Raw genomic sequence first — 13,531 nt, 5'->3', positions numbered from 1 at the left:
GGCTTGATGATGTTGTATTGACGGGGCTTATGGAAAGAGCTGGCTTGATGATGTTGTATTGACAGGGCTTATGGAAAGAGATGGCTTGATGGTGTTGTATTGACGGGGCTTATGGAAAGAGCTGGCTTGATGATGTTGTATTGACAGGGCTTATGGAAAGAGCTGGCTTGATGATGTTGTATTGACGGGGCTTATGGAAAGAGCTGGCTTGATGATGTTGTATTGACAGGGCTTATGGAAAGAGCTGGCTTGATGATGTTGTATTGACAGGGCTTATGGAAAGAGCTGGCTTGATGATGTTGTATTGACGGGGCTTATGGAAAGAGCTGGCTTGATGATGTTGTATTGACAGGGCTTATGGAAAGAGCTGGCTTGATGGTGTTGTATTGACGGGGCTTATGGAAAGAGCTGGCTTGATGATGTTGTATTGACGGGGCTTATGGAAAGAGCTGGCTTGATGATGTTGTATTGACAGGGCTTATGGAAAGAGCTGGCTTGATGATGTTGTATTGACAGGGCTTATGGAAAGAGCTGGCTTGATGATGTTGTATTGACAGGGCTTATGGAAAGAGCTGGCTTGATGATGTTGTATTGACAGGGCTTATGGAAAGAGCTGGCTTGATGATGTTGTATTGACAGGGCTTATGGAAAGAGCTGGCTTGATGGTGTATTGACAGGGCTTATGGAAAGAGCTGGCTTGATTATGTTGTATTGACAGGGCTTATGGAAAGAGCTGGCTTGATGATGTTGTATTGACAGGGCTTATGGAAAGAGCTGGCTTGATTATGTTGTATTGACAGGGCTTATGGAAAGAGCTGGCTTGATGATGTTGTATTGACAGGGCTTATGGAAAGAGCTGGCTTGATGGTGTATTGACAGGGCTTATGGAAAGAGCTGGCTTGATGATGTTGTATTGACAGGGCTTATGGAAAGAGCTGGCATGATGATGTTGTATTGACAGGGCTTATGGAAAGAGCTGGCTTGATGATGTTGTATTGACAGGGCTTATGGAAAGAGCTGGCTTGATGGTGTATTGACAGGGCTTATGGAAAGAGCTGGCTTGATGATGTTGTATTGACAGGGCTTATGGAAAGAGCTGGCATGATGATGTTGTATTGACAGGGCTTATGGAGCTGGCTTGATGATGATTGACTTATGGAAAGAGCTGGCTTGATGATGTTGTATTGACAGGGCTTATGGAAAGAGCTGGCTTGATGATGTTGTATTGACAGGGCTTATGGAAAGAGCTGGCTTGATGATGTTGTATTGACAGGGCTTATGGAAAGAGCTGGCTTGATGATGTTGTATTGACAGGGATTATGGAAAGAGCTGGCTTGATGATGTTGTATTGACGGGGCTTATGGAAAGAGCTGGCTTGATGATGTTGTATTGACGGGGCTTATGGAAAGAGCTGGCTTGATGATGTTGTATTGACGGGGCTTATGGAAAGAGCTGGCTTGATGATGTTGTATTGACGGGGCTTATGGAAAGAGCTGGCTTGATGATGTTGTATTGACAGGGCTTATGGAAAGAGCTGGCTTGATGATGTTGTATTGACGGGGCTTATGGAAAGAGCTGGCTTGATGATGTTGTATTGACAGGGCTTATGGAAAGAGCTGGCTTGATGATGTTGTATTGACGGGGCTTATGGAAAGAGCTGGCTTGATGATGTTGTATTGACAGGGCTTATGGAAAGAGCAGTTTGAGAGGATGAGGAGATTGATTGTAATGCAGTGATTGATCACGAAGATAAGTAATTTTAATCTCTCCTTCATGTGTCATGTGTCTTGCATATTGAGACTAGCCTGAGGCAATAGCGAGTCATCAACATCGTAAAAGTTCTGCTGAACTCCTACTCTGAAGCACTCTGTATTCTGAACAAATTCTGTCAGTCTTATATCCAACATCCTAAATCAAATCATCTGTCCACACGTTGAATAATTCATCAATTAATTAGCTACCTGATGAATTATTTCAAATTACTGCTGAGATCATTAAAGTTTCAGCAGAAATGTATCAAAAGCAACAACAAAGTTTGTTGAAAGCTTATCAATTACAATCTCCTTTTGACAACTGTCACGGCTGGCTGAAGGACTGGACCAAGGTGCAGCATGGTAAGCGTACATTTTCTTTTTAGTAAAAATGACGCCGACAAAACAAAGAACAAAATCAAACCGTGAAGCTTTGGGCCATGTGCCCTGAACAAAGTCAAAGTTAACTACCCACAAAACAGGTGGCGTAAAAGAGTACCTAAGTATGGTTCTCAATCAGAGACAACGATAGACAGCTGTCCCTGATTGAGAACCATACCAGGCCAAGACATAGAAAAAAGGACATAGAATGCCCACCCTAGTCACACCCTGGCCTTACCAAAATAGAGAATAAGAGAATAAAAAGCCTCTCTATGGCCAGGGCGTGACAACAACAAAAACAACAACAATGGACGTTAAAAATAATTATGATGAATGATAAATCCTTTTGAATGCAATACCTCTCAACTAGCCCAGACAACCAGCGGGATCTGATTGTGATCCGAACTACGATTCATAAAGCTAGGGCTGCCCAGAGCTATCCCAGGGCTGAGTCTCTAGGCTGGGCTAGTGTAGACTAGAGGAACCCTCCTAGCTGTCCGGATGCGTTAGGTATGCTGCTGTGAACACTGCTGAGTCTGTCATGGTCGGGAGAACAGAGGAACACAGCCTTGACCCCTATCAGTCCCACTGAGACAACACCACATAAACACTGTGATTCACCATGGTACAATACTAGACATGGCCTCAAAACAGGATGTTGTAAGCGGCAGGCTTACCTTATAGAATGCCTATTATCACAAGGGGACTTCAGGTCAGGTATTTCTCAATATCTTCTTTGTGGATTGGGGTGAAGGAGACAGAAGAGACATGGGAGGCATCCGAAACATAATACCTTCCTTGTGACATAAGTAACCTATTACTGTTTCTGTCACAGGCGATGATCTGGGGTATAACGGCATGCGACTGTAATGTTAAGCAATGGAGTGCTGCTGGCTTTAGGATGGTTTCTGTAATGGAGTTGCCTTGACATGGTGTGCTTCAGTGTGGTACCTGGTCTATTTAGCATCAGTGGTGGTCTGAATCACCCTCTTTATGAAACCCATCAGATATTTATGGTGGTCACCTCCACGGGCACGACCGCCTCTCCTCGCACAATCAAATAAAGCAGGGCTGCCTCGTCTGAGGCGGTGGGAGGCGCTAACCATAAATACTACTACTTTCCAATGCATTGAAATGAACGGAGTCGGAGTCGGAGGAGGAAGGTGGAATAGGCCTAGCTCACATCTCCATCACATCTAACAGAATGGTTTCATTCTGCACTTTAAAGAGTTCATTTATCACAGGAGAATTCCTCTGTTTCCTTGGGTGTCACAATTATCTGTCAGTCTCACTGCTCTCCTCCTAGTCTCTGGCTGATGTATGCGGCCCATTGAAATCACATCCATCTGTTATGTATGACAGAGCATAATTCACATAGGGCTGAATCCTGTCTATCCACCACGGCAAGGGAAGTCTCATAAGGAAGAATTCAATATTAATGTCATGTTTTTCATTTTGCTGGTTGATGGTTTGCAAATGGCGTCCCGGTCTTGGACGAAATGAAATGGGGTAAATACTATAAATACTTCCTGCTGTTGAAGTGGCAATAAAGGATGTGACGCATTCAGAGCCATCTTTAAGATTGTCATCTAATGACTTTTAGGAAAGTGAATGTGGGGTTGTCCAACAACATGGATAGAGGGACAGAGAGCGAAAGAGACAGAGATAGAGATAGAGAAAGAGACAAAGACAGAGATAGAGATAGAGAAAGAGACAAAGACAGAGATAGAGATAGAGACAGAGATAGCTAAATAGACAGAGATAGAGAAAGAGAGAGATAGAGAAAGAGACAGAGATAGAGACAGAGATAGTGAAAGAGTAGAGAGATAGATAAAGAGACACAGACAGAGAAAGAGACAGAGATAGATAAAGAGACATAGACAGAGAAAGAGACAGAGATAGTGAAAGAGACAGAGATAGTGAAAGAGACAGAGATAGATGAAGAGACATAGACTGAGAAAGAGACAGAGATAGTGAAAGAGACAGAGATAGATAAAGAGACATAGACAGAGAAAGAGACAGAGATAGTGAAAGAGACAGAGACAGAGAAAGGGACAGAGATCGATAAAGAGACAGAGATAGATAAAGAGACATAGACAGAGAAAGAGACAGAGATAGTGAAAGAGACAGAGATAGTGATAAACAGAGATAGATGAAGAGTCATAGACAGAGAAAGAGACAGAGATAGTGAAAGAGACAGAGATAGATAAAGAGACAGACAGAGAAAGAGACAGAGATAGTGAAAGAGATATAGACAGAGAAAGAGACAGAGATAGATAAAGAGACATAGACAGAGAAAGAGACAGAGATAGATAAAGAGACATAAGACAGAGAAAGAGACAGATAGATAAAGAGACAGAGATAGAGAAAGAGACAGAGATAGATAGAGACATAGACAGAGAAAGAGACAGAGATAGCGAAAGAGACAGAGAAAGAGAAGCAGTTGTTTTAGATGCAGACAGGCTTGTGGCGTAGAGAACAGAAAGAGAGGGAATTAATGAATGTCAACCGTGCAGTATGAGCAGTATGAGTCAGAGTTGATTCAGTATGAGTCAGATTTGATTCAGTATGAGTCAGAGTTGATTCATTATGAGTCAGAGTTGATTCAGTATGAGTCAGATTTGATTCAGTATGAGTCAGAGTTGACTCAGTATGAGTCAGAGTTGATTTTGTGCTTAGATGACACGTGTTTAGTGAATATTACGTTTTTATCCTCTAACTATTGGACTGTTGGACTACTGAATGTTCAAAGCAGTCAGGGTCTCCATGAATGACGTATTGCATTAGCTTTAGCGATTACATGTCAACAGGATGTCTTACAAATATAAGATATGTCTGAGGCAATGTCTGCATGTGATTTGATGTCATATATTCAAAGCCTGCCTTCACAAGCCAGTACTGCCTTCACAAATCGTCTTGGGGCAAATATAAAGTGTTGTCTGAAAAACGAGGCAGACAAAATCCCTTCCCTAAAAACTGCAGTGACGGGCATGATATTATCGTTGTGGTTCAATGGAGTAAAAGATAGCAGACACAAGAACACAAACTCAGCTTGTCTCTCTGCTTGCCTCTCTTGAAGTATTCTGATTGATCTGATTTGCAGGGGGGGGGGGGCAATGCAAATTCAATCCCAAAACATTCCAATCCACACAAATGTACTTTTGTTTCATGCATATTTATCACACTTTTAAACTCCAGCAACTGTAACAAAGATGAATAAAACGTGGGAGGATCATAGAGGCACTGCATCACATCCTGACCTTTAAGTCAGTTCTAAGTAATAAGAAAATGTCACCAACTGCCAAATACACTGTGCCCTCTCCAGAGTACAAGACCGTGTCAATAGATGTTTGGAACTACTCGGCACTGAGGATTGAGCTGGGGTATTTACCCATGTGATGGAGTATTGCTTTGGCATGTGTAAGCCTACATGCACGCACCGACAGGCCTGCTCACATACAGCAAGGCACGCTGCTTTGCAAGACAGTTCCAGAGGAGATAGCTGTTGATTGGCAGATGTGGGGGAAAAAACGATAAGATTTTAAAATCTGCATAATCAACTCATTTTTCTGCTTCATCACAGTGTGCGTGGGGGAGCTTGTCTCCCAGGAGACTGGCACTAGAATAAAAATGTCTCGTTCTTCGATCATTTCTATTTCAAGGCTTTTCCTCACAACACTCACAACAAGTGATCTGCACTCATCCACTCAGAAAAGCAGGGCAACAGCATCCCCGCCCCCCTCTTCCTGTGTGTGTGCTCCCATACACACAGACCACAGGCTCAACTCGAAACAGTGTACAATGAGTAACCTAGATAACTTCTCTCTATTAGATCCACCAAAGCCCTCTGTGAAACAGATGCAGAAAAGCCCTATGCGTATTCCTCCCACTGAACAGCACCAACCAACAGCAACACTCCATAATCCCATTGTATATTCAGAGATCATTTTGTGACACAATAGCATCACTGAAAATAAAAACTATTGTGTGCCCTGCTGCTTTCAGTGAGCCCTCATCTGAAGGAGCCCTTTGCTACCATGGCAGATGGTACATGCTGCCCTCAGATTGGTACCATTTAAAAAAAAAACCTGGGTCGCACATTTTTATGTGGTTCAGTTTTTTTTAACGTAAATGCACTTTGAATGTGATAAAAGTCTACTAAGAAACTTGAATCTCTTTATTTTCCAATTTGTTTTACCAATGGCCTAGAGTCTATTGAAATAAACACACAAATGAATCCACTTCAAAGACTCACCAGAACTACCGTTATCTGTCAACACAGCAGTTTGTCTTCTCCGCCTGGCTGATGCCACCTTGTCCTTGTCTCCTTGTCCACATGTCTTCCATTACTACAGTATGTTATTCACAATTGTTCAGTTTATTGTACAACACTGCAAATATAACTGCAATCTATGGAAAATGAGTCATATAGTGAATATATCACCCGTGAGTCATTTAATAGAAAACCATCAGCTGAATGGCCATTCTACTGAACAACCTCTGGGAAAGAACACGTTGTTAAGTGGATCCATTTAGAATGGAGCAAGCCATCAAAACACCATTTATCTACAGTATTAAAAGTCCAATTACATTTCAAGGGGTTTCAAGTTGATCACAAGTTAACCAAATAGATTTTCAACCAGAACAGCATCTGGGAATACTCTTATTTTGAGGAAAACGGTTAGGACATAGGGATGTGTCTGTCCCCAAAGATTTCAAGTCCATATTGTTTGTGAGAACACTGTAAATGTTTTACCACAGTGTGTCTTTGTGTGTTCAACATATATACTGTTGAGAATCCCCTTTTGTTCTATATAGAATCTACCTAACTCCCCAGAGGCTCCTAGCAGCTCCCAGGAGCCATGTTGGTAAACTTGTGTTTCAAAGTGTTCTCACCTCCGCCACACACACACCTGTCTGCATCTGACAAACCTGCTCTCACAGATAGGAAGAACCAATTACTGGAGCTATATTCATACATCACACACGCACGCACGCACGCACGCACGCACGCGCACACACACACACACACACACACACACACACACACACACACACACACACACACACACACACACACACACACACACACACACACACACACACACGTTTTTAAATGTCTGTAATGTATGTGTCGGACCCAAGTAAGACTAGCTGTCGCCAACGGCGTCAGCTAATGGGGAGCCTAATTGACAACTCAAAACACACACACACCTCTACAGATGAGCAAATGCAAATCTTGAGTATTCAGTCGAGTAGTTCAGAGTCATAGCATGAAGGCGTTTCTCTGAGTAGTTGTTCATGGCGTGTTGACAGCTTTACACAGAGAGTTGTGTTGATAGGCAATCTTAATGAGCGCCGAACATGTTTACAATTCATTACCGGATGCACTGCAACTACAGAGAGGGACTTGGGTAAAGCTGAAGTCATTAGTTCAGGTATAAATAGGTATTTGGCAGTCTACTGCATGTATTGAAATAAAACTCATTGAATAATTAAACAATATTATAAACTGCCCTCTTATTAGGATCACACACAATAAATTACAGCATTTTTAAAATCCCAAATACGTAGGAAAAAAGGGATACACTCTCAAATGAAATACGTCTTTAATGTAATGCGGCTTCAAGTAATATAAAATATAACACTCTGCGCGGCTTAAAGAGCGAAGAAGTTATTGCACATCACATACAGATAGAATAACATTCACCGGGGAATGCATGTGGTTAATATTGTTACATCGCCATTTGTACCGTCCCATAAGAAATACTGGTGTTCAAGAAATGAAGCCATTCTCTACCTAGTACAATACAAAGGACTCCAAATACATAGTAAGAAAATAGGTTTGATCTTTAAAACAATATATTACAACTCAACTGCAGAGGCATTTATGTCCGTCGTGTCACACAGTAAGTCCATTGAACTGTTAGTCTCCTGTTCTAACGATCTTAGATCATTCCAATGAACACTCAATCTATGTCGACAGCACGCTGTTACATTGTATACTTATCATGGTCTTTTCACAATGACAACATTTGTTGCGGTACCAAAACAGTACATCCCACAAATACATCTTTATTAAATATACAAAGACTGGTAAATTAAGAGTGGACATTCATTATCAACCTAACTGACAGCAGAGCATTTTACATAGGTTGTATATCTTGGTATTTCTTATCATCCCTACTACTTCAGTAATGGGGCCAGACTTTTTCTGTAAATTAGCAGCGTTGCCTACATAGATTAGCCTAATAGCATCTGAGCTATTCTGTTCCACTGCTAAGCTTCTTACCTCTGTGTTTTTAGGGATTTCATCTCATAAACAACATATGGTGCAAATGGCATACTGTTGCATTGTGGGACATTATTTGATTTTCATAAGAGTAAAGTAAAGTCATCGAGTCATTTTAATCAAATATATTTCTGAAAATGTCTATAATTATTTTATTTTCTTACCTGTGGCCTTTAAACTCAACAGCAGAGAGAAACCTTGGTCTGATAAAGAGGCTTTTAGCGAAGCGTCTCTTGGACTATGCAAACGGCCAGAAGGTTATTGTTATAGTACCGTTCCCTCAGGATCATGTGCTGTACATTGACAAAGAAAAGCAGAGATCGGAAGAGGAGGAAGGGGCAGAGGAGGAGGAAGAGAAGAAGCAAGAAAGGAGAAGAAGAAGAAGAAGAATTCCGGACCTCCTCATATTGGCACTAACTGTAGGTAGCTGATTAACACTTGAGGTGTTTCTTGCTGGTCATGTCATTCCAGATGCGGTGCATCTCCTCCGGGGAGATCTGGTGGACCGTTACGACCCGTCTGTAGCGGCACAGACTGTAGGCCATCTTCCAGTGGTTGAAGCCACTGTTCTGGAAGGGGTGGATGCCCAGCTTGCGAAGACACAGCCCCACGTACACATCCTCCAGGTGAAGCAGTCTGGTGTGCAGGGACGTCTTGTAGATGAGCTCGGCCACATCTGCCGAGAACACGTACCCAGTGCCCGAGCAGAAAGGCGGGTACTTAGCCTCAGGGTAAAGGTCTCTGGGCATGTACCACTTACTGCGCATGTCTCTAATCGGACCTCCGTTGATGACGTAGCCCGTGAAGTAGCGTCTCCGTGGCTTGGAGGTGGGCTTGAGGAGGTTGTAGACCAGGTTCTCCATGTTGACGAAGATGTCCGAGTCCGTCTTGAGGACGTACTGTGCCTTGGAGCAGAAGGTGGCCACCCAGCGCATGCCCATCAGGGTCTTGAGGGTGAGGTTGTGGTAGGAGTCTATGAAGTCCTCCACCACGACATCGTGGAAGATCTGGCTCTCCTGTTCCACCATCTGGTTGAGCACCGGGTCTGTGTTCCTCCCAAGCAGGAAGAGTGTGAGGACGCGAACGCCATCGCTGAACGTGCTCTCGTCGCCCCACGTCTCTCGAATCGCTTGACGTGCATCAAACTCCTTGTGGGTGGTGCTGATCAGGATGACTAAGAAAGGTGCCACCGTCTCACACTTCTTGGGCTCATTGATGACAAAGTCGAAGGCGTGTGGGTTGAGCGGCCGAGTCCGTATATTGCTGAAGGTCACGTTCTTGGTGAGCTTGGTCTTCTGGCGGATGGGGATGGACAGCTGGCCCACGTAGGAGGTGGAGGGACGGGACAGACTCAGGTACCAGAGAGCGCTAGCCCAGCAAACGACCGTCAACAAGTATAAGCAGCTGACCTTTGAAGGCATTTCTGTTTACTTGGTGTGTGTTAGGAGCATTGAGAACGTCGAGAAGCCGGAATCTCCATGGGTGGTCCTCCAGCTACTTCCAGCGGTGCAGCATGATGCTGCCTCCACGAGATGCTTGACATTAATTCAGTACCCCTGACTGCTTTAATACAGCCTAGTGGTGGGATTCTGGTTGAAAAGGAGGGTTGTCGTTTTTCCTCGAGGCAGCCATTGTACTATTCCATTCCATTAGGGGCGTTCCCTTGCATTCTTCTCGCCAGCACTTGATTCTAAACAAAAACAGATAAAAAACAATTTAGTCAAGCCTTAACAAGAAGGTTTCAGAACTCTTTGGCAAAATTAGAGTATTCACTTGCGTGGAGTTATGAGGAGGGTTAGTATGATCTTAGAAAAACATACAGAAAGATCCTCTTTGTTTGTTTCCTATAGTGACAAATAACTCAACATGTAAGACGATCTCTATAGCTTTAGGTGAGTGAATACTTCTCCAAGCCGTCCTCTGGCGGTGTGTTTCTGTCCTGCTTTTTCTTCTTCTTTAGTTCTGGCTACTTTGTGTTTACAAACACTGTTTATCTCCACTTGTCCTTCCCTTGCTGCATACGCTGTGTTAAATCAGCAATATCACTCTTACTCTCTGAAAGTCTCCTCAAGAAGAAACACTCCCAAGGGAAATGCTCTGGGTCCTCTCTTTCACTCTCTCTGTCTCTCTCTCTCGCTCTTCTTCCCTCCTTCTCTCTTTATATCTCTCTCTTCCCTTGCCTCTCTCTCTCTTTCCTGCTCTTCTCTTCTCTCTCTCTCTCCTCTTTCTCTCTCAATGACACATTGATCTTGGCATGACGGGAAATATTGTTCAGTAATGAGCTCTTCCTCACTTGGTGGAATAGGTACTGTAGCATCCAGAGAAATAATTCCACAATGCTCTGGCGCCATTATTATGAGTTGTATGGATATATATCTCATTGGTATATACGTATGCACACACACTGCTTTTTAGAATGGTTTATGACGGAGCAAAATGAATCACAAAATAACCATTGTTTCGCTTTGATGATGAAAGACATGATTAAAGACAGTCAGCTCTGATAAAAAGCCCACCATGCTCAGTGAGTGTTTCCATCACAGACAGCAACAGCATTGGTCCTGGATCAAAGTAAAGAGTGCATTTTTCCATCATTACAGTAACAAGAAGTGAGAGGCACTCTACTGGGTTTTACTCAGGGAACATGCACCGGTTGCTACCAGCAGTGAGACTACTGATTGTGGTGTGGAATAAAAAAAAGTGTGTCTTTATAGGTGTGTTGATGAAAAACTGTTTTACACCATGCGGAAATGTACAGGTAACTGCCAAAATAAAGGAAACACCAACATAAAGTGTCTTTATTGGGCGTTGGGCCACCACGAGCCAGAACAGCTTCAATGCACATTGGCATAGATTCTACAAATTACAACAGGCTATGCCCCCCTGTGGATGGGGTACATAGCCATGGTAGCCAAAATATTGGCCAAAATAATGAACTGCCCAGAATTTTTATACATGACCCTAAGCATGATGGTATGTTACTTGCTTAATTAGCTCAGGATCCACACCTCTGTGGAAGCACCTGCTTTCATTATACTTTGTATCCCTCATTTACACAAGTGTTTCCATTATTTTGGCAGTTACCTGTATGTCGAGACCAAAGATGAATCCCACAATACAGTGGTACCTCCGAGCTTACGTTGCGGGATTTAGAAGTACCCAGCGTCACAGCTTCATTGCTCTAGACCACCACAAGGGGGAGTTAGAGAACTCATTATGCTTTTGGGTCCCACGGTTTTTATATGACCAATCATATCGAGTGGTTCCAATGAACCACCAAAAGTTCCAATTAACCACTACATTTCTTGTTTAGCAAACTATAGTTTTGGCAAGTCTTTAGGACATCTAATTTGTGCATGATACCATTAATTTTTCCAACAATTGTTTACAGACAGATTATTTCACTTATAATTCACTGTATCACAATTCCAGTGGTTCAGAAGTTTACACTAAGTTGACTGTGCCTTTAAACAGCTTGGAAAATTCCAGAAAATGATGTCATGGCTTCAGAAGCTTCTAATAGGCTAAGTGACATCATTTGAGTCAATTGGAGGTGTACCTCTGGATGTATTTCAAGGCCTACTTTCAAACTCAGTGCCTCTTTGCTTGACATCATGGGAAAATCAAAAGAAATCAGCCAAGACCTCAGAAAAATATTTGTAGACCTCCACACTCTGGTTCATCCTTGGGAGCAATTTCTAAACGCCTGAAGGTACCACGTTCATCTGTACAAACAATAGTATGCAAGTATAAACACCATGGGACCATGCAGCCGTCATACTGCTCAGGAAGGAGACGCATTCTGTCTCCAAGAGATGAACGTACTTTGGTGCGAAATGTGCAAATCAATCCCAGAACAACAGCAAAGGACCTTGTGACGATGCTGGAGGAAACAGGTACAACAGTATCTATATCCACAGTAAAACGAGTCCTATATCGACATAACCTGAAAGGCCGCTCAGCAAGGAAGAAGCCACTGCTCCAAAACCTCCATAAAAAGGCAGACTACGGTGTGCAACTGCACATGGGAAGATGAAAGTTTGTACATTTTGGAGGAATGTCCTCTGGTCTGATGAATCACAAATAGAAAAGTTTGGCTATAATGGCCATCTTTATGTTTGGAGGAAAAAGTGGGAGGCTTGCAAGCCGTAGAACACCATCCCAAACGTGAAGCACGGGAGTTGCAGCATCATGTTGTGGGGGTGCGTTGCTGCAGGAGGGACTGGTGCACTTCACAAAATAGATGGCATCATGTGGGAGGAAAATTATGTGGATATATTGAAGCAACATCTCAAGACATCAGTCAGGCAGTTAAAGCTTGGCCCCAAATGGGTCTTCCAAATGGACAATGTCACCAAGCATACTTCCAAAGTTGTGGCAAAATGGCTTAAGGACAACAAAGTCAAGGTATTGGAGTGGCCATCACAAAGCCCTGACCTCCATCCTATATAACATTTGTGGACAGAAATGAAAAAAGCGTGTGCGAGCAAGGAGGCCTACAAACCTGACTCCGTTACACCAGCTCTGTCAGGAGGAATGGGCCAAAATTCACCCAACTTATTGTGGAAAGTTTGTGGAAGGCTACCCTAAACGTTTGACCCAAGTTAAACAATTCAAAGGCAATGCTACGAAATACTAATTGAGTGTATGTAAACATCTGACCCACTGAGAATGTGATGAAAGAAATAAAAGCTGAAATAAATCATTCTCTACTATTATTCCGACATTTCACATTCTTAAAATAAAGTGGTGATCCTAACTGACCTAAGCCATGGAATTTTTACTAGGATTAAATTTCAAGTCATTGTGAATAACTGAGTTTGAATGAATTTGGCTATGGTGTATGTTCTGATTTCAACTGTAGCTCAGATTTGAAAAAGAAAATCCCTGTCTTGAAATTTGTGGAGTGGTTGGAAAATGCGCTTTAATGACTCCAACTTAAGTGTATGTAAACCTCCGACTTCAACTGTATATATTGGTCATGACTCCCGAGTGGCGGTCTAATGCACTGCATCTCGGTGCAAGATGCTTTACTACAGTCCTTGGTTCGAATTCAGGCTGTAACACATCCAACCGTGATTGGGAGTGCCATAGGGCGGGGCACAAA

General features: G+C 42.8%; 1 protein-coding gene across 5 annotated transcripts in view; it reads right to left on the bottom strand.

Annotated features, from left to right (window-relative positions):
- Positions 1-7,730: 7,730 nt before the first annotated feature.
- Positions 7,731-13,531, bottom strand: part of LOC118370253 (beta-1,3-galactosyltransferase 1) — a 126,092-nt gene continuing 120,291 nt past the window's right edge. For all 5 annotated transcript variants that reach the window (XM_035755182.2, XM_035755184.2, XM_035755180.2 and 2 more), the window contains one exon: positions 7,731-10,114. In XM_035755182.2, the coding sequence (XP_035611075.2) occupies positions 8,856-9,845 (990 nt within the window). In that variant the 5' untranslated portion in view covers positions 9,846-10,114 and the 3' untranslated portion in view covers positions 7,731-8,855. The remainder of the gene's footprint in view (positions 10,115-13,531) is intronic.

This window comes from Oncorhynchus keta, chromosome 37, assembly GCF_023373465.1.
Source record: "Oncorhynchus keta strain PuntledgeMale-10-30-2019 chromosome 37, Oket_V2, whole genome shotgun sequence".
In the NCBI taxonomy this organism is placed as follows: Eukaryota; Metazoa; Chordata; class Actinopteri; order Salmoniformes; family Salmonidae; genus Oncorhynchus; species Oncorhynchus keta.
Note: the sequence above shows the minus strand (reverse complement) of the source record. Positions and strands in the feature narration are given on the sequence as shown.